The 21,033-nt window shown below is 32.6% G+C and overlaps 3 protein-coding genes across 4 annotated transcripts; 1 reads left to right on the forward strand and 2 right to left on the reverse strand.

The window, feature by feature from the left end:
- Positions 1–52: 52 nt before the first annotated feature.
- On the reverse strand, positions 53–2,146 carry LOC122272077 (solute carrier family 35 member G1-like). The gene is made up of 2 exons (XM_071188348.1): positions 2,096–2,146; positions 53–1,031 (listed from the first exon to the last, which is right to left on the reverse strand). The coding sequence occupies exons 1-2, from the start codon at positions 2,144–2,146 to the stop codon at positions 69–71; spliced, it is 1,014 nt and encodes a 337-aa protein (XP_071044449.1). The 3' UTR covers positions 53–68.
- A 4,365-nt stretch (positions 2,147–6,511) lies between these two features.
- On the reverse strand, positions 6,512–13,133 carry LOC107437271 (solute carrier family 35 member G1-like). 2 transcript variants are annotated; one of them, XM_043055143.2, is made up of 3 exons: positions 12,890–13,133; positions 9,026–9,087; positions 6,512–8,796 (listed from the first exon to the last, which is right to left on the reverse strand). In XM_043055143.2, the coding sequence occupies exon 3, from the start codon at positions 8,756–8,758 to the stop codon at positions 7,739–7,741; it is 1,020 nt and encodes a 339-aa protein (XP_042911077.1). In that variant the 5' UTR covers positions 8,759–8,796; positions 9,026–9,087; positions 12,890–13,133; the 3' UTR covers positions 6,512–7,738. The 2 variants fall into 2 exon arrangements, 1 of the variants encoding a protein (XP_042911077.1); XR_011636161.1 differs by lacking the exon at positions 6,512–8,796 and adding an exon at positions 8,874–8,936.
- A 1,642-nt stretch (positions 13,134–14,775) lies between these two features.
- LOC122272078 (uncharacterized) lies at positions 14,776–16,719 on the forward strand. The gene has a single exon (XM_043055141.2). It carries the CDS (start codon positions 14,776–14,778, stop codon positions 16,717–16,719), a length of 1,944 nt encoding a protein of 647 aa, XP_042911075.1.
- The last annotated feature ends 4,314 nt before the right edge of the window (positions 16,720–21,033 follow it).

A 21,033-nucleotide genomic window follows, 5' to 3' on the forward strand; every position in this document is an offset into this window, starting at 1 on the left:
ATATATATATTCCTTTGAATAAACACTAGGTGAGCCAGAGAAGTATTAGGCATCAAGTTTCTTGAAATTTACTTCAATATCCATTTTAAGAGCTTCAATTTTGGAGAATCATTCGGTAGGCTGGACACCCAGTTCCTAATTCCAACAAAAAATATGGATACCATAACTAACAAAGCTCCTATGATGCTGAAAGTGTCTGGAATCACTTTAAACAAAAATGTCTGCCATATAAAGGACAATCCTATATCTGACCCAGCCCTGACATTGGAGACGGGGCCAGCAAATTCGCACTGGAAAGCTCTGATCTGCAATGCTTGAGATAAGTAACTAAATATTCCGAGAATAATTATATACAGATTCTGCCATCCACACATATTCCACTTGAAATCACCAAAGATGGCTGTAACAGAAGCGAGTTCAATGATGGCTATGATACCTAAATTGGATAAGACAGTTGCATGGTGGACTTCTTTCGTTTTTCTTAAGAGTATTATTTGAGCGGTATCAAAGATGATTCCCGAGAAAGCAAATATAAGACCATGTATGTATTCCTTTGAATGAACAATAGGTGAGCCTGAAAAGTAACTAGGTATTTTGGCAGTAAAAATTAAACCAATTACAGTGAAGAGCACAGATATCGATTGGAATATTCCACATGGTTCTCTTAGGAAAATCCTTGCTGCCACAGTTACAAAGGCAGGGATGCTGAATAAAATCACATTCGCTTCTGCCAGTGGTAATCGGCGAAAAGCATAATAACTGACCAATAAATGCGTTGCCGAACATATGCTTCTGATTATTAATAGCACACGGAAATTTTTTGGTAAAAAGATTGTTTGGCGACATTTGATAACTTCTGGAAGATTTAAAGTTAAAATTGCGATATGGCGATAAAGGCACAGTTGTCCAGGATCTAAATTATCGACGTATTTGACTATTACAGCTGTACAGGAGTACAATAATCCCGAAATTATTGCTAGCAGTAATCCTTTGAAAACTTTGAACGTGTTTTTTTCTGTTGTTACTAAGTTCTGTTGTTACTTTTTTGTTCTAAACTTGGCAGAGCATAGGATTTACTGCTCCACCAGAACATTTTTAAAGATTCTTCAAAACCTTTTTCCTCAGATCATCTGAAAATAAAAAGACTTTTATTGTAATAAATTCTGAAAAAATCTCTGATGAAATGTTTTATTATTTTTATCAAGTAAAGGGGATCTACTAAAAGCTGTATCCGTTCTCTGAACTTGTAAATGGCTGCAGCTGTACTTATGAAAGTGAAGGCAAGGTAACGTAAAAAAAGAGGTATCTTTGTGATAACTAATATTATTTTTCCTAAGATAGTTTTCTCATGTTACACTGTAGGTTGTACCTAACAAACAAATGCATGCTTTAAGCATTTTTTCTTTCTATCAACACTAGAAAGACTGAACACTGATGTATACCTAGAATGTTTAAAGAGGCCAGTCTGGTTCTTCCCAGATTGCTTATGCTTAGATCATTTAAAAACCTAAGTCTTAAAACGTATTCATAATTAATTTAAAAAATAAATTAGAGATTCGGTCATCAAAATGCTACGGTATTTTATTCGCTTTGATTAGCGAAAATATTTGTCTAAACGGAGTACTGACTTTTCAGCTATACGTTTAGATAATTGAGTTTCCTTTTCTCTATAACTAACAATTGAAGATATGTTGAAACACTCTTGCTTTTTGAAAGAAAAAGAGGTATCTTTTACACTTCTGAAAGGTACTTTGCAACCAAACTTACCCGTGGTTAAGAGGTAACAATGAAAGCAAATTAGGGACAATAATGGACCTTCCCATCATTCTGTGTATAAAGCCTCATCTATGCGTTCCTGTAAGACTAACACGCGATTAATTACTTAACTTGGACTTTAATTGGATCAAATAATGAAAAGTCTTTTATACTACTGAATATTTTCTGTGAATTAATTTTTGAATTACAGAACAAAACTTTAGAGGTGCTATTTTGGTTCTCTCATTTTATTATCTTTCCAGCCGTGTCTCTATAGTGTTAAGGTCTACGATATTGTTTATTGATAATAAATCAGTTACCGACTATAACTTAATAATACACTCCGCCCTATTTCCTGCTGCCCATGCGTTAAACAAGATAGGAACGCCATTTATACGATTTCGACCAGATGACAGTTCTACGTAAATTGATCTTGTCGAAATTAACCACTTTACTACATCCAAACACTTTTTTTAAAAACCTAGTTGAAATCGCTCGAAAGCTAAGAAACCCGATACGGTCCTAATTGGACATCCTGCATACGAATTTTATTACAGATCTCATAAAAATATGCATTGGTAATGATATTAATCTGCATTGGTACATAATATTTGAATAAGTTTATCCACATGAACTTTTTAGCTGAAATCTTGATGGGCTTACGGGGAATAAATATTGGCTTGTATTAATTAAAATAAGAATTTCATTATATTAAGAAAGATATTTTGATAACAAGAAACAAGCTGATCGTCAAGAAACTAAAAAAATTGGCAGTAAAATTTCTGTACGAATGTTTGAAAAGTGCTTTATCTTAATTAATATTCTTAGAAGAGAGATCCTTCTCAGGGATTCTATTACAGCGATATTTCTTTTTAAAAAAAGAGCAAAAAAGTGTGTTTTCTCATGTTCTTCTAGGAATTTTGCTATGTTGTTTTAAAGCTTTTTGAAGACACTCGCCACCACAGAAATAAATAATTTAAGCTATGTGTATTTAATTCGCTACAAACTTTAGCTATGCCTTTATTTTCAAACACATATCAAGTTTTTCTCCCTTTTTTTATGTGCGCTACAAAAAATTTCTCAAGAATTTAAAGAAAAACGCCTTTTTAATTATTTAATTTATTGGTATTAACACCTTTTACTAGTATAAACACCTTTTTTTAATTATTCCTCTTTATTTTTAACTATTCTTTTTTAAATTGTTTAATTATTAAAAAAATGACCTTTTTTTTTTCTAAAAAATATTATGTGTGTGTTACCTTGCGTATATTTAAAAAAAAAGTATTCTTTGAATTTGAGAAAATAATTTAAGTGCATGGACTTTTATTTCTTTTTTATTTCATTCCTAAGTTGAATCATATAAACAAAATTATTTTTTAGACATAGAAGCGTTTAAAAAATAAATTACAAACTGCCATCTGGGTAAAATGTTTTTTTCAAAAAATTTCTCTACGAAATTTAAACTTTGCATGAACTAAATCTAATTATAAATTATAATCACACAGTACTATAGAATTTTACTCACCTTTAAACGATTTCAACTTAAAATGATTTAAAAGCTCTAAAATATTACAGGCTTAAAATATCTTTTTTTTTCACTTTCAATGCTTGAAAAAATGAGCATTTCAAATTAAATGTGGTAAAATATAACATCAATACCTTTTAAAATGCGAGGAATTACAACGTAGCTACGTCCTAATTTTATAACACCAGCAACGTTGGAATATTCAAATTCACTCGTAAAATTTCCTAAGACAATGACTAGTTTACAGAAAATGCGGTGTTATTGTTATTACATTTTATACGAATCTAGTTTAACTATAAAATTGAGACACATGAAAATATGACTTGCACTTTTATGTTTTGGTGGTTTTACTTATCAGGATGATTAGAATTATGCTTTTGGAAACTCATTGATATCATTAACTTCTTGATTTATGGGAAATATACATTTTTTAAGACTTATGTGTGTCATTAGTATTGTTAGAGCTTGTTCAAGACAATAACTGCTGACATTTACAGAATTCTTTTTAACTAAAATGAATAAGCAAAAAATAAATACTTTGTACTATCGTATTAATTTTTGAAAATCGAAGCAATAAATTACTTGAAATAATACTGTAAGAGCTTTAACCGTTATAAATAATATTACTGGAGCTTATCTTTTAATATTAATCTGAAAAGTGCCAAAGAGCTGGTTTATTGCAACTATTATACTTCTGAAAATGAAAATAATAATGGACTTGATATAATATTAATCGAGCTTAAATTTTTATATCAGAGTTTAACTTTTTATATTAATCTCAAAGTTGCCATAGAAAACCATACATGTTTCATAGTATTTTATAGGTATGTGTTAATTCTATTAGGTATATGCTTAATGCAACTATTATATTTTCAAAATAGAAATAAAAATATACTTGATATAATATTGTTAGAACTTGAATTTTTATCTAATGTTATTACAATTTCCATCTTACAATTAATCTTAGAATTTCCAAAAAGAGAGCTTTAATTTAATTTACATATTTCATAACATTCGCAGATGCGTGCCGATTTTATTAGGAATATGTTTAACTAGTGGGCTGCTCCCCCTGCTCGCGACGCTCGTCAATCCCCAAAAATTGCTACGCAATCTTATATGGTTTGCTTCGCTAAACAAGCTCGCTTCGCTCGCTACTAACTTAGCTACATTGCAAATGCACAAAGTTCTAAGAATTTAAAACAATCATTCAAATCCATATAAAAACTTTTTTTTATAAAAAAATTACATCTTTTTAGTAAATACTAAGTCATTAAAATATATTTGAATTCAAATAAATGACATGTAATTCGTTAAACCTATTAGAAATGTGCTATAGTATAATTCGTGATATAAATCAAAAATCGTCAAATAAATTCGTAATATATAAATTCGTGAAAAAAAGCGCTTTCGACAAAATGCTAAAATGGAGATCTATCGTCAAAGACTACACACTTCTGCCTAGTTTAATGGTATGAGACTGCCGCAGCTGATGCTCTCTGGTTATTTCAGTTTCCGCTTTTAAAAGCGCTATATGTTGAGCCACCTCAGCTAGATTTGGCATGTGACATTTTTAGCTGCAATCATTGGTCGATTCGCCGTGAAAGAGAAATAGTAACGTAAACAAAACAAAGCAAACGTTTCCACCGGCGGAGCAGAAATACAGCCAAAATTTAGGAGCCACGTAAGAGAATTATATATATTAGATGTAACTATATTTCACAGTTAGAAAAATTGATTCCAAGTTGGACCATTAGTAACTTGAACCACTATGTGTTGCAAATTCACTGAATCCGGTATCTGAATTATAATATATACAGTTTAATCTTTCTTAGACTTAATCACGTGATACATTAATATAATTTAAACGAAAACACTGGTCAATTTAATGCATTATTGAGGTTGCAGTTAACTTTCACTGTATCATGGCTAGAACTGGGCCATATAATGAATTTCATATCGTGATACGTCATCTGTTAGACATCGCGATATAAAAATGTATCGCGATTAATCATATGTTCAAAAATTGTGGATCAAAAATCTTTAACTTAATCAAAAATAAATAAAAGGAATAAAACTGTTGCAAAAGAGAATTTCTTAAGTAAAAACAAAATCAAGCTTCATTTTAATTTTCAAGCTTTATTAAAGCATCGTTAGATCTTTTATTTATTTATTTAAAATAATAAAGTTGTATTAACTAATGGTCAGATTCTATACTTAATGAATGTAAAAATAAATTTAAAGGTTTTTATTTATTTAATATTCCATTTTTTGAAAATGAAATCGACTAAGGATTTATTTGTTTAAAAATGATACTGACTGTTTAACAAATTATAAAACAAACTAGGAGGCTCCGCCCCCTGCTCGCTAACGCTCGCCAACCCCCGAGAATAGCTGCGCAATCCTATGTGGTTCACGCCGTGAAACATGGCTCGCTGCGCTCGCTCGCCAATGAACACAATATTCTAGCACAAAGACATAATATATTATCATCAAAGACATAGTATTTTATCATCAAAGACATAGTATTGTACTTATGTAGAAGAATTCTACCAATGTTCTTATTGGCTTTTAAAAAAGTATATTAGCTATTTAGATTGTACATGGTGAAAAAATCAAAACATTAGCTAAATAAGAAACATATTAGCAAAATAAATTATCAAATATTGCTTCACTAATATTCTGCATTTTAAAGCGTGAAAATTCAATGCATAAATAAACGCGAAATATAAAAAAATTCAATGCATTCAATACAAACACTTAAACGTTTTTTAGACGTTTAGGTAGCTCCCAGTAGAAAAATATCAATTCAACAGCGGCCTTTTAAAGCATTCTCACTTCAATTAATTAATTAATTCCTAATTGAGTTTAAATTAAATATTGTCATGTTTTTAGTGCATGAATCTGAATTGAACAACCTGATAATGCTCACTCTGGTTATTGTTATCTGGTTGCTCACTACGTGCTCTTGCGCGCCGAATCCAATCAATTAAAAATGAAAACTGTTGCCAGCGCGAGAAAAGAAATATCATCGGTTTTATTGATACATACATACGTACGTATTAGCGTTTTATATAATATAGACAAATATTGAAAGAATTTTTGGAAAAATTAAAAAAAATATATACTTTAAAGTACTATTGTTAAATTATTAAAAAGCGTCAAAACATTGCTTAACTTATTATTCAATTAAAAAACATATTTGTTTCAACTAATAGTCAAATTTTTTTATAATTAAAAACGACTGAAGATTTATTGGTTTAAAAATAATCAATTTCCATCAAGTTATTATACTTACATGCATTATAATATATTTACAAAACAAAGAAGAAGAAAACTTTTTATATCAAAATTAAATACGAAATATCCCTATTAAATTGCATTGCTTAAAATGAGAAACAATCATTTTTTAAAAAAAAACTAAGAATCTTTTTTTTATTCAATTTTTTTTTCATTAATAGATTGAGTTCAGAACGAAAATTTAGGATAAGGACCATTGCAAAGTAACAGAGTGTCTACTTAAAATAACTGACAAGCAATGTTAAATCCCGACAGACAAAATAATGCACAACGAAACTATCGCTAAGTCTCACTGAAAATAATTTACAAGAAACGTTAAATCCCGACGAAATAGAGTGCACAGAGATCACAAAATAGCGTAAATCCAGCTGAAAATAATCTTCAAGTAAAGTGAAATCCCAAAGACGAAAATGGCGCATAAGGAAACTATGTATGGCGATTTATTTCAATGCTGATCCTCGCACGAAACCAGGAGTTCTGATTTAATTCGCTCTTCTTCATTCAACATCACGAAACTAACATTGTCTTCGTAGCTTGACGAAATGAAAATCGTCTTTCTCAGCCCGATGACAGCGTTAGCGTAAATAAAACAATCCTCTCATGTTTAATCCTTACATGTTTACCGTTAAACCGCAAGCGTTGTCTTATACCAACAAATCAGATTTCTGATGCATCGCCAAAAACGAAAGTCATTATATCGGCCTGATGATACATGCTTTAAATCTATATTTCGTAATGCATCGATTTATAGCCCAGCCCTAATCCTGGTCCTAAGCAATTTATCATCCGGAAATCATTAAAAATTGCAATTACATGGTGCAACTTGGCACCATATCAAGGAAGTAGTAAATTTGAACAATATTACGGTTCACCACGCAAAAAAACCTCTAATAGTATTGATATGGGTAATTTTAGTATGACATTATCTAACGGGTAAAATGTAATATTAAATAATTTAATCCTTCTTAAACTTGATTTCGCGATACAGTATAACTTGAACGTAAACAATGGTCAATGTAACACATTACTAAGGTTGCATTTAACTTAAACTATCATGGTGGCACCACACTAAAGTTGTAGTAAGTTTGAGCGACATTATGTATTCCTTTGAATGAACAATAGGTGAGCCAGAGAAGTATTAAGCGCCAAGTTTCTTGAAACTTACTTCAATATCCATTTTAAGAGCTTCAATTTTGGAGAATCATTCGGTAGACTGGACACCCATGTCCTAATTCCAACCAAAAACATGGATACCATAACTAACAAAGCTCCTATGATGCTGAAAGTGTCCGGAATTACTTTAAACACAGCTGTCTGCCATATAAAGGACAATCCTATATCTGACCCAGCCCTGACAGTTGAGACTGGTCCAGCAAATTCGCACTGGATAGCTCTGATCTGCAATGCGTGAGCTAAGTAACTAAATATTCCAAGGATAATTATGTACAGATTCTGCCATCCGCACACATTCCACTTGAAATCACCAAAGATCGCAGTAACAGAAGTTAGTTCAATGATGGCTATGATACCCAAATTGGATAAGACAGTTGCATGGTGGACTTCTTTCGTTTTTCTTAAGAGTATTACTTGAGCGGTATTAAGGAGGATTCCCGAGAAAGCAAATATAAGACCCTGTATGTATTCCTTTGAATGAACAATAGATGAGCCAGAAAAGTAACTGGGAATTTTGGCAGTAAAAATTAAGCCAATTACAGTGAAGAGCACAGATATAGATTGGAATATTCCACATGGTTCTTTTAGGAAAATCCTCGCAGCCACGGTTACAAAGGCAGGGATGCTGAATAAAATCACATTCGCTTCTGCAAGTGGTAAGCGGCGAAAAGCATGATAACTGACCAATAAATGCGTTGCCGAACATATGCTTCTGATTATTAGTAGCACACGGAAATTTTTTGGCAAAAAGATTGCTTGGCGACATTTGATAACTTCTGGAAGATTTAAAGATAAAATTGCGACATGGCGATAAAGACACAGTTGTCCAGGATCTAAATTATCGACGTATTTGACTACTACAGTTGTACAGGAGTAAAATACTCCTGAAATTATTGCTAGCAGTAGTACTTTGAAAACTTCGAACGTGTTTTTTTCAGTTGTAACTAAGGCTTTGATTTTTTGTTCTAAACTTGGTAGAGCATAGGATTTACTGTTCCACCAGAGCATTTGTAAAGATTCTTTCAATGCCTTTTTTCTGAGACAATCTGTAAATAAAAAGACTTTTATTGTAATAAATTCTGAAAAACTCTCTGATGAAATATTTTATTATTTTTATCAAATNAGGATTTACTGTTCCAACAGAGCATTTGCAAAGATTCTTTCAATGCCTTTTTTCTGAGACAATCTGTAAATAAAAAGACTTTTATTGTAATAAATTCTGAAAAACTCTCTGATGAAATATTTTATTATTTTTATCAAATAAAGGGGACCTACTTAAAGCTGTATTCGTTCTCTGAACTTGCAAATAGCTGCAGTGATATTTATGAAAGTGATGGCTAAATAAAGTAAAAAAAGAGATATCTTTGATAACTAATATTATTTTTCCTACGATAAATTTTTCATATTACAGTGTAGATTGTCCTTAAGAAACAAATGCATGTTTTAAGTATTCTTTTTTTACTGATAGCACTAGAAAGACTGACAACTAATGTATACCTAGAACGTTTAAAGAGGCCAGTCTGGTTCTTCCCAGATTGATAGTGCTTATATCATTTAGAAATCCAAATTCAAAAAACATAATCATAATTAATTTTAAAAATAAATGAGAGACTCAGTCATTAAAATGCTAGTGTATTTTATTCGCTTTGATCAACCAAAATATTTGACTAGACGGAATACTGACTTTTCAACTATGCTTTAACATAATTGAGTTTCCTTTTCTCTATAAGTAACAATTGAAGATATGTTGAAATACTCTTGCTTTTTGAAAGAAACTGAGGTATCTTTAACCCTTCTAGAATGTTCTTTACAACTAAACTTACCTGTGGTTAAGAGGGAACAATCAAAATAACTTAGGGACAACAGTGGACCTTCCCATCATTCTATGTAATATTAAGCTTTATGTATGCGTTCCTATAAGACTGACAGAGAAATGATTACTTAACTTGGACTTAAATTGGACCAAATAATGAAAAGTCTGAAATACTCAATACTTTTAGTGAGGTAGTTTTTTAATTACAGATCAAAACGTTAGAGGTACTATTTTGGCTCTCTCATTTTTTCGTCTTTCCAGCCGTGTCTCTATAGTGTTGAGGTCTACGATATTGTTTATTGATAATAAATCAGTTGTGGACTATAACTTAATAATTCACTTCGTCCTACTTCCTGCTGCCGATGTGTTAACAAGATAGGTATGCCATTTATACGATTACGACCAGATGACAGTTTTACGTAAACTGATCTTGTAGAGCATAACCACTTTACTATATCCAGACACCTTATTTAAAAACTTAGTTGAAGCAGTTCGAAAATTAAGAAAGCAGATACGGCCCTAATTGAACATCTTGCATACGAACTTTATTACAGATTATAAAACTATACATTGGTAATGATATAAGTCTGTATTGGTACACAATATTTGAATAAGTTTATCAATATGAAATTTTTTGCGGGAATCTTGATGGGATTACGAAGAATAAATATTTGGATATATTAATTAAAATGAGAATTTCCCTATAATAATAAAGAAAGATATTTTGATAACAAATCAATGCATTTGATAATCATTATTTAATTTGATTTATTCAATAAATACCGTAAACCGGGGCGAGTCTACCCATCCAGGGGCGAGTCTACCCATTTTAGTTTTATTTAATTTTCACTATTTTAAATTGCAAATAAAAAAAAGTTTTACCGACGGAGGACTTATTTCAGACTCTGAGGAAGATGGCGCTGTAGTAGTTTGATCCGTTTTTATTTATTTGGTGTCTTTTTAACCGACCTGTTCAAACGTCTTTTGAGAGATTTGTATTGAAAATCAGCAAACTTTTAGTTGGTGCTCCGTAAGTATATTATTATTATTACTATTTTCACTTTGGTTAAGTGATAAACTTATCTAAGACTAAGATTACATTAATTTTATATGAAAAAAAAAAAAAAGAATGTAAGTTTTGCTGTTGTAAACAAAAAGCCAGAATTCGCGGGGCGAGTCTACCCATTCGTATTTAGTTTTAATAAAGCATAATAATATAATTTAGAACTTTGTTTATATTAAAATTAAGTCATTTTAAATGAATTTGAGTATATTATTTTAATTCTGCATTGATAAATTTATCATTAATAAGAAAATTTATAGGTTAAATATAAATGTAAATATAAAATATGTTTATTTTACCTATTTTTTCAATTTTTATATTACAAAATTAACTTTTTTTATTTAATGCAAGTTAAATAAATTATTATTTATTATTACAGATGGTTCGAAATTATATTCGCAAAACAAATGGATTTAAATGTTACAAAAAAATGCCACCTGAGATGGAAAAAGCTATCCAAAGGATAAAAGCCAAACAATAACAATATTAATTTTAATTTATTTTTATCAACAATAATCAGAAAAAAATGTTATTTTATAATGTTAATGATTATAAAAACAAAACTGTGATCAAAATGTGATAATCGATCAAATACTCAATTTGTGTTATTTTATGAATAAAAAAATGGAATATATAATAAAGTTATGAATTTTACTTCATAAATATCCTATATAGTAACTAAAATAACAATTTAATAGTAAAATTTGATTATTTACAATGTTAACATTCATTTTAGTAGAATGGGTAGACTCGCCCCATACGAGAGATTTGTCAGCAGTTCTATAAAAATATACAGTAACAGCGTAACTGTTAATATTTTCTAAAATCGATTTCACAGCTTTAAAGAGGGATAAATAGCGATTCCGAAACACCTATTAAAAGCCTTTTTTCTTTAATATTTACAAAAGTTTGACCACTTGAAAGTTGACAAACTGAAAAAATGGGTAGACTCGCCCCGGTTTACGATATTTTGATTTTTTTTTAATCAAGAAAAAATACATTTAAATGACAACTTTAAATGTGCTTTAAATTGTCACTTTGAATGTGAAATGGGTATTGCCAACTTTAAATGGTCCTAACAGTAGCTTAAAATAATGAATCAAATGCCTGTTTTCGAAATATTAAGATGACCAGCATCCGCAAGAAACTAAGAAATTGGTAGTAAAATTTCTGTATGAATATTTGAAAACTGCTTTATCTTAATTAATATTCTTAGAACAAGTATCCCTCTCAGGGATTCCATTACAGAGATATTTGTTTTTAAAACAGAGAGTAAAAAAGTCAGTTTTCCCATGTTCTTATAGGAATTTTGCTATCAGTTTTTCAGATTTTTGAAGACGCGAATCACAATAGAAATAAGCAATTTAAGCTACGCCTATTTAATTCAGGGCAAATTTTTAACTTTTTCTTTTTTTTTCAAACGCATATCAAAATTTACTTCCTTTTAAACGAGCAACAAGAAATTTCTCAATGATTTTTCAAAAAAAAAGAGAGAAATAAATTATTCAATTTATTAATACATATTAACATCTTTTACTAATATTAACACCTATATTTATATTAACACCTTTTTTTTAAATTATTCTCCTTTATTTTTAATTATTCTTTTTCAAATTATTTAAAAACATGATCTTTTTAATTAAAAATTTTGTGTGTATTTTAAGAAAAATATTTTTTTGAAATTGAAAAAATAATTAAGTGCGTGGAACGTTTTCAAAATGGAATTGCGTTAAGAAATAATGTGCACCAAAAAAATTTTAAAAAGTTTTATTCTAAATTAAGCTTTTTAATCATTATGTCTCATTGTTTGCGACGCCGTGCCACCATCGTGAAGATCTCGGGTTCTATCCCAGGTCGCAGTTTGAAATCCATGCGAATCGGTAGATATTGCTAACCACACTGCCACCATCATGCCGATGGTCACAAAACTTTTGGACGCTCAGCCTATTTCCTAATAAGATGTTGCTTTATTTTTTTACTTTTTATAACTTTTATCTCTTTTTTTTAAACTTTTTTTCTAAGTTGATTCATATCAACAAAATTATTATATACACTTCGAAGTGTTTATGAAACAAATTATTAACATATCAACAAAATTATTATATACACTTCGAAGTGTTTATGAAACAAATTATTAATTACCATCTAGGTAAAGGATTTTTTCAAAAAATTGCTTTACGAAATTGAAACTTTGCTTAAACTTTTATGTTGAATAAAATAAGAAATTATAATCACATAGTACTATAATTAGAATTTTACTCACCTTTGAGCGTTTTCAACTTAAATATGATTCAAAAGTTCTAAAATTATACAGGCTTAAAATAGTTTTTGTTGGCGTTCAATGCTTGAAAAAATGAACATTCATTTTAAAATGAAATGTAGCAAAATATTACATCAATACATTCTAAAATGCGAGGAAAAGCAAATTACAACATAGCTCCGTCATAATTTTATAACACCTGCAACGTTGGAATCTTCAAATTCACTCGTAAAATTTCCCAAGATAATTTCTAGTTTACAGTAAATGTGGTGTTATTGTTATTGTACTTCATTCAAATCTAGTTTATCGATGAAATTACGACAAATGAAAATATGACTTGCATGATTGTTTTGGAGATTTCATTTATCAGGATTAAAATTAATTGTTTGGAAAATGATTGATATCGTTAACTTCTTGATTTATGAGAAATATAAATTTCTTAAGATTTATTTATGTCATTGTCATTATTAGCGTTTGTTTAAGGAAATAACTGCTGACATTTTTAAGTAAAATGAATATGCAAAAAATAAATATTTTGTTTTATCGTATTAATTTTCGAAAATTGAAATAATAAATTACTTGAAATAATATTGGGAGAGCTTTAACTTTTATAAATAATATTACTGGAGCTTAACTTTTAATATTAATCCAAAAATTGCCAAAGAGGTAGTTTATTGCAACGATTATATTTTTGAAAATGAAAATAATAATAGACTTGATATAATATTAATCGAGCTTAAATTTTTATAGCAGAGTTTAACTTTTTACATTAATCTCAAAGTTACCAAGGAAAACCAAACGTGTTTCATAGTATTTTATAAGTGTTGGAACTTGTATTATTACTGAAGTTAGCATAAGCAGATTTATGTTGGAACTTGTATTATTACTGAAGTTAGTATAAGCAGATCTAGTAACAGAAAGGGAGATGATTTTGTTGTTCTATTAAGTTTGTTGACATGTTATACGATATTAAGATTACGAAATAAAGTTTAATTATTATTATACGTTTATATTACGTTTTAGTTACTTAAGATTACGATAAATTAGATCCTGTATAAGCAGCGATTAAGAATCTTTATTGACTAACAACAAAATGGCGTCCGTTGATTTTGAACGAACTAAAATGTCTGACGACGAAGCGAAAGCAAAAGATGCAGAGGTTGCATTAGGAAACGACAAGGTTGAGAAATTACGGAAAGAAAGAACAAATTTACGAAGAAAATTTACGACGACTTGTAATAAGTTTGATACGAAAAAGAAAGAAGAAAAAGTCGAGGGTAAGGAGTTTTCCTCAATATTTAATAAGTTAGCAGATAAAGCCGAGCGTTTATTCATAGTTGATCGTCAAATACCAGAATTAAGTGATCAATCAGATAAAGACTATGATGAAATTGAAACTTATAGAGAGCGCTTTATCGAAATAAAAACTGAGTACGAAGACTACTTTCTAGTAAATAAGAGTCATTCTGTACTATCTGATACAGAGCCAGTTGGGAAGTTGAGACTTCCAAAGATAGAATTAAAAGAATACGACTTAGTGCCACGTACTTGGGTTGCCTTTTGGGGCACAATTTAGTCGCATCGACGAAGATGCAAGTATACGAGAGGAAGATAAATTTCAATATCTTCTTTCATCTTTGAAGCAGAGTTCAAAAGCTCGCAGTTTTGTAGAAAGCTATCCACCTTCTAAGAACAATTACATTAAGGTTATCAAGCATCTCAAGTCAAGGTTTGGCAGACGTGATTTATAAATAGACGTGTTTATAAGGGATCTTTTAACCCTGGTAAACAACCGAGCCAACATTAAGCTTTCTGAATTGTACGATAAGCTCGGTTCATCTTTGAGAGCTCTAGAAACGCTGGGGGGAACTACTCAAAACTATGCTGCCATGTTATACCCAGTTGTTGAATCGTGTCTTCCAAGTGATGTATTAAAGGCTTGGGATAGATTTTCATTAAAAACTGAGGTGGAGGATGAAGAGACAGCTCAACTTACGAAAGAGAAATTGTTAGAAAAGTTGATGTCCTTTCTTCGTCGCGAGGTAGAAGGGGAAGAGCATCGGGCGTTAGCCGAAAAGGCTTTTGGACAGCCTTCAAAAAGTAAAAGGGAATCTTCTAGCAAAGAAGAACCAACAGCAATGACTTTAACATCTTCCTTTGAAAAGTCCAGTAAGATTGAGTGCATATTTTGTCAGAAAAGACATGCCAGTCAAGACTGTCATAAGGCTGCCTCAATGAAGCCAGAAGAAAGAAAATCAATTGTTCTACGTAAACGCTGTTGCTTGGTATGCTTGAAGATTGGACACTTGGCGAAAAATTGTCGCAGTAGCGTTCACTGTCTGGTGTGTGGAAGGCGACACTACGTAATTTTGTGTCCGGAACTGCCTAAAGAAAATAAGGTTCAAATTTCCGATGAATCAAGAGTGGAAATGAATACGTCTACGTTATTTACGGAACTTATGCCTCAAAGGGTAATATACTTGAAAACATTGTTGCTACGTTTAAGAAATGGAAATCAAGAACGTTACGTTAGAGCTTTACTGGATGACGGATCACAGCGATCATACTTAACAAAAAATTTAGTTAAAGAGTTACGATTAAATCCTTCAGGAACAGAGTTATTGTCCCAAGGATTATTTGGAGGTACGCAAACTTCCGAAGTCAGACATGGTCGCTACGCCATCACTGTTGAGAGCATCAATAGAACTTTTTCATACAACATATTAGTTTTGGATCAGCCCAAGATTTGTTCATCTTTACCTCGCATACGTGACCCAAATCTGATACGAGAATTGAAGTCTCGAGGTATTGAGCTTACCGATGTTGGTCCAGAGATTCCTCCAATTGAGATGCTGATTGGTGCCGATTTTCTAGGAGGAATATTGACAGGAAGAATAGAATTTTTGCCGTCGGGAGTCACAGCCATAGAGACGAAGCTCGGATGGAGCGTTTTAGGCCAAGGAAAGAAAAGCGCTATAAATATGGTATCCTTAAGTATGCATCTTTCGGAAGTACACAAGCTATGGGACTTAGAGTCCTTGGGAATCACAGATCCCACTGAAAGAAAAACAACTAAGGAGCTAGACGAAGAAGCCGTAACTTTTTTCAAAGAGACAATTCAAAAATCTGGTGACAGGTATGAGGTAGCACTTCCATGGCTAACAGGACATCCTCCCCTGTATGAGGGATATGACCAGGCTGAAGCAAGACTACGTACGGTCTCTAAGCGTCTTTTGAAAGACAATAACTATGAACTGTATAAAAATGTTTTGCTGCAATGGAAGGATGACAACATCATAGAGGAAGTGACGGGAAGCGAAATATCAAGTTCTAGAGCTTGTCATTACCTACCACATCATCCTGTTATAAAATTGTCAAGCTCTACTACTAAGATCAGACCGGTCTTTGACGCATCATACAAACGTCCGGGGTATGCCTCTTTGAATGAATGCCTAAGCACAGGACCTAGCCTGTTACATCAAATACCTCATCTAATAAGTAAATTCCGTTGTGGTGCCATTGGAGTGATTGCAGACATCAAGCAGGCACTTCTGCAACTGTCTTTAGCTCCCGAAGATAGAGACTACGTTAGGTTCCTTTGGTGGGAAGACAAGGAGCATATTAAGCTGAAAATCTACAGACATTGCCGTGTTGTCTTTGGTGTTTCGTCAAGACCATTTCTTCTGAACTCCACGATTAACTTCCATCTAGAGTCTCAGGAATTCCAAACAAAAAACCTAGAAAAAACTATCAATCGTCTGAAAGAAGGGTTTTATGTTGACAACTTAGTCACGAGTGTGGATACCTGCGAAGAGCGGGAAGAACTGCGATAACAAGCTATGGAAATAATGAGAAAAGGTTCCTTCAAATTAAGATGTTGGGCCTTCAATGGAATGCAAAAACAGAAAGACCAGAATGTACTTGGACTAAAATGGAATACATATACGGATGAACTCTATTGTGTTGGTAGTCAAGCATTTTTCTCAGAAGATAAAGTACTTTCAAAGAGAAAACTTCTTTCTATTGTCCACAGCATATACGACCCAATTGGATTTACATCACCTGCAACATTATTACCGAAATTATTGCTTCAAGAAGCTTGGAAAAACAAGATAAGCTGGGACGAAGAATTGCCTCCAGATATTCAGCAACGATATAAGCACTGGACGAAACATGTTGATCTCATAGAACTGCGCAGAATACCTCGACAATTGATGCAAGGATCTATTGAGAGCACTAGCTTGCATGTCTTTACCGATGCTTCTGCAGACGCTTATGCTTGCTGTGTATACTTACGTACTGAAAAGGAAACAGACACGTCTATCCAGTTAATTTCTGCTAAAGCCAGAGTAGCCCCAATGAGGAGACCAACAATTCCCCGTTTAGAATTACTTGGAGCCGCAATGGGTACAAGATTAGCATGTACCGCTCTTGAGGCAATACAACGGCCTTTGCGAATGGTTTTTGGGTCGATTCAATGGTTGTCCTTAGTTGGATAATGAAGGGAGAACCATGGAATACTTTCGTCGGTAACCGTGTAAGAGAGATACGAAAGCTCACAGATGTTAACAGTTGGAGATTTGTACCAGGAACTATGAATACTGCCGACCTACCGTCTCGCTCTTGCGATTGGAAGGAGTTGATATAAAGTCGATGGTGGGAGGGGCCCGCCTGGTTAAAGGAAGTGGAGAACACTTGGCCACATACTGAGATTACAATGCCTGAAGAAGCTTTGGTTAAAAGAAAGAAATGTGTCATCTCCAGTGTCAATATCAACTTACAGGAAAACTTCAGCAAAAAGCTTCTGTACTTTTCCAATAATAATTCTGTACTTTTCCATAAATAAGTCTATACGAGTAGCATCCGAGTTAACAAGTGCAGAAATACAGAATGCAGAACTTGCCGTCAAAAAACTGGTCCAAAAAGAACAGGCTCCTGATTTAATGAAAAAATATTCGAAGTCAATCCGATTTTACGAAGAGTCTGAAGTCTTAAAGATTGAAACTAACAAGGGAAACTAGGGAAGTGTGACTCGCCAATTTTGAAATAAACTAGTGGAATGTATGCCTTATGAGGAATAATTTTAGGGGGCAACATTCGTTTCGGCCCATAGAAGGTCCTGTAAGAGATAAAAAATAGCTCAATGTATAGAAAAATCGGTATTTTATTACTTCAATACAGACTATTAGTTATAGTAATTGTCTCATACTCCAATTAATTTTGTGGTACTTTCACGTACTATATAATGCATATTTATTGTCGAAATTGATTTCGAAAATTTTATATATCTGTAGTTTTTCAGAAAAACCTGTCAGGTTAATTTAGAAAAAAAAATTTACATCAAATATTTTTAATTTTTTTTCCAGAAAACTTTCCAAATTAGTTGGAGTATGTAATTGCAATTCAATTAATAATTAATTCACAATTAAATAATAGGATATTAACAATTAATTAATAATTAATTTTCTGATTGATACATTAATTAGCAAATTAATTAATTATCCAATTAATTACAAATTAATTGGAGTATGAGACAATTACAATAACTAATAGTCTGCATTGAAGTAATAAAATACCGATTTTTCTATATATTGAATTATTTTTTATCTCTCACAGGACTTTCCATGAGCCGAAACGAATGTTAATTAATTTACTAATTAGCAAATTAATTAATTATCCAATTAATTACAAACTAATTGGAGTATGAGACAATTACAATAACTAATAGTCTGCATTGAAGTAATAAAATACCGATTTACCTACATATTGAATTACTTTTTATCTCTCACAGGACCTTCTATGGGCCGAAACGAATGTTGCCCCCTAAAATTATTCCTCATAAGGCATACATTCCACTAGTTTATTTCAAAATTGGCGAGTCACACTTCCCTAGTTTCCCTTGTAAGTTGGTTTTGGGTGAAGATCCAGAAGAATTCCAGAGACCAACAGTATTACCCGATCGTCCTATCGTGAGACTGTACGTTGCCCATGTCCATAAAGTCATGATGCACAGTGGTGTTCAAACAACTCTGAACCGCATTCGAGAGCTTTACTGGATTCCTCGCGGTCGGAGGGTAGTTCGTGAAGTCATAATCAAATGCGTGGTCTGCAAGCGTCACTCAAGTAAATCAGTACAACCAGATACATCACATCTACCCATGGATAGAACAAAACGCATTTCTGCATTTCAAATCACGGGTGTAGATTTGGCCTGGCCTTTGCAACTACGTCAAGGTATCAAGGCTTGGATTGTTTTATTTACTTGTGCGGTGTATAGAGCCATTCATCTGGAGCTCGTTACATCATTGTCGTCCGAAGCATTCATGCAAACAATGAGAAGATTTTTGCAAGAAGAGGGAGGTGCTCGGTAATGTATTCGGGCAACGGGACGAACTTCACTGGAACAGCACGAGCCCTTCAGTCATTGAACTGGGAGGAATTGCAATCTCAATTTGCCTTGCAAAACATCAAATGGCATTTTAGCCCACCTGCCGCACCATGGTATGGTGGATGGTGGGAGAGAATGGTCCGTGGTGTCAAAGAAGTTTTGCGAAAGTGCTTGGAAAGGGCTTGCGTGACGTGCGAAAAAGTGCTCACGTTGTTGTGCGAGGCTGAAAGTGTCATCAATGGGAGACCACTCGCCTACCTTTCAGAAGATCCGAGTGAAATGACACCAATAACACCAGCTCATTTCATACAGGACATAAGAGGATCAGAGGCGCATGACATGGACATTGTCAACTCCAGGCATTTACTGAAAAGAGTGGGGTATCTTAAGGGTTTGCGTGAAAATTTGCGAAAACGCTTCCAAAATGGAATATTTAGGTGAACTTGTGCGAAACCCAAGATCTGGGTCAAAGCAGAAGGAAATTTCTGTAGGAGAAATGGTTCTTATTGGATGCGAGGGACTGAACTGGCCATTGGGTTGTGTTGTCCAACTGTTTACTGGCAAGGACGCAATACGAAGAGTAGCGAAATTACGAGTTGCTAATGGCTACCATTGCAGAGACTGTATCCACTCGAAATGTCTGTCAGTGAGTTTCCATCTGACACAACAGCAAATGAAAAAGATAAACAGGTCGAAGTCGACTCTGGTGATTTAAAGTCTTCAGCAACTCCTGTCCCAGGACCCCTCGGTCCTAGTGCTGAGACTTTCATTCCTATGACAGAGATTTCCCAACCAGTGAAACTGACTCGTAGAGGTCGAAAATTGGTTTCACGCCAACGTTTTGACTTGTAGACTGCTTATATTTTAAGCTAGGACGACTGACTTTAAAATACTTGTTTTTCATAGAGTGTTTATAAATATGTTTANTGTGGTTAACGTCACGTTGTAATCCCACTGCAGTTGAGTTGGACGGCAATTGTAGTTCAAGATGAGCGTTCGATGACGTATACTATCAAACTCACAAATGGACCAATCAGAGGTTAGCGCTGATTTCCAGCTGACGGCGTCCTGTCCTAAGAAACCAGGCCTTAAGCTTGATTGCAATACAAAAGGTGGGAGTATGTTGGAACTTGTATTATTACTGAAGTTAGCATAAGCAGATTTATGTTGGAACTTGTATTATTACTGAAGTTAGCATAAGCAGATCTAGTAACAGAAAGAGACATGATTTTGGTGTTCTATTAAGTTTGTTGATTATCAGAATACGTTGTATTAAGAATACGAGTTAAGTTGTAATACAAAAGGTTATAATGTTGATATTAAAAATACGAAATAAAGTTTAATTATTATTATACGTTTATATTACGTTTTAGTTACTTAAGATTACGATAAATTAGATCCTGTATAAGCAGCGATTAAGAATCTTTATTGAGTAACAACAATAAGTGCGTGTCAATTTTAATAGGTATATGTTTAATGCAACCATTACCGTAAACGGGGCGAGTCTACCCATCCAGGGGCGAGTCTACCCATTTTAGTTTTATTTAATTTTCACTATTTTAAATTGCAAATAAAAATTTTTTTACTGACAGAGGACTTATTTCAGACTCTGAGGAAGATGGCGCTGTAGTAGTTTGATCCGTTTTTATTTATTTGGTGTCTTTTTATTCGACCTGTTCAAACGTCTTTTGAGAGATTTGTATTGAAAATCAGCAAACTTTTAGTTGGTGCTCCGTAAGTATATTATTATAGCTGCCCA

Source organism: Parasteatoda tepidariorum, chromosome 2, assembly GCF_043381705.1.
Source record: "Parasteatoda tepidariorum isolate YZ-2023 chromosome 2, CAS_Ptep_4.0, whole genome shotgun sequence".
NCBI lineage: Eukaryota > Metazoa > Arthropoda > Arachnida > Araneae > Theridiidae > Parasteatoda > Parasteatoda tepidariorum.

Coding starts and splice junctions, on each gene's coding strand:
- LOC122272077 (XM_071188348.1), bottom strand. CDS start 2,146: ATGGCGTTCCTATCTTGTTTAACGCATGGGCAGCAGGAAATAGGGCGG. Junction 1,032..2,095: donor AGCAGGAAATAGGGCGGAGT/GTATTATTAAGT, acceptor AAGTAACAACAG/AACTTAGTAACAACAGAAAA.
- LOC107437271 (XM_043055143.2), bottom strand. CDS start 8,758: ATGCTCTGGTGGAACAGTAAATCCTATGCTCTACCAAGTTTAGAACAA.
- LOC122272078 (XM_043055141.2), top strand. CDS start 14,776: ATGTTATACCCAGTTGTTGAATCGTGTCTTCCAAGTGATGTATTAAAG.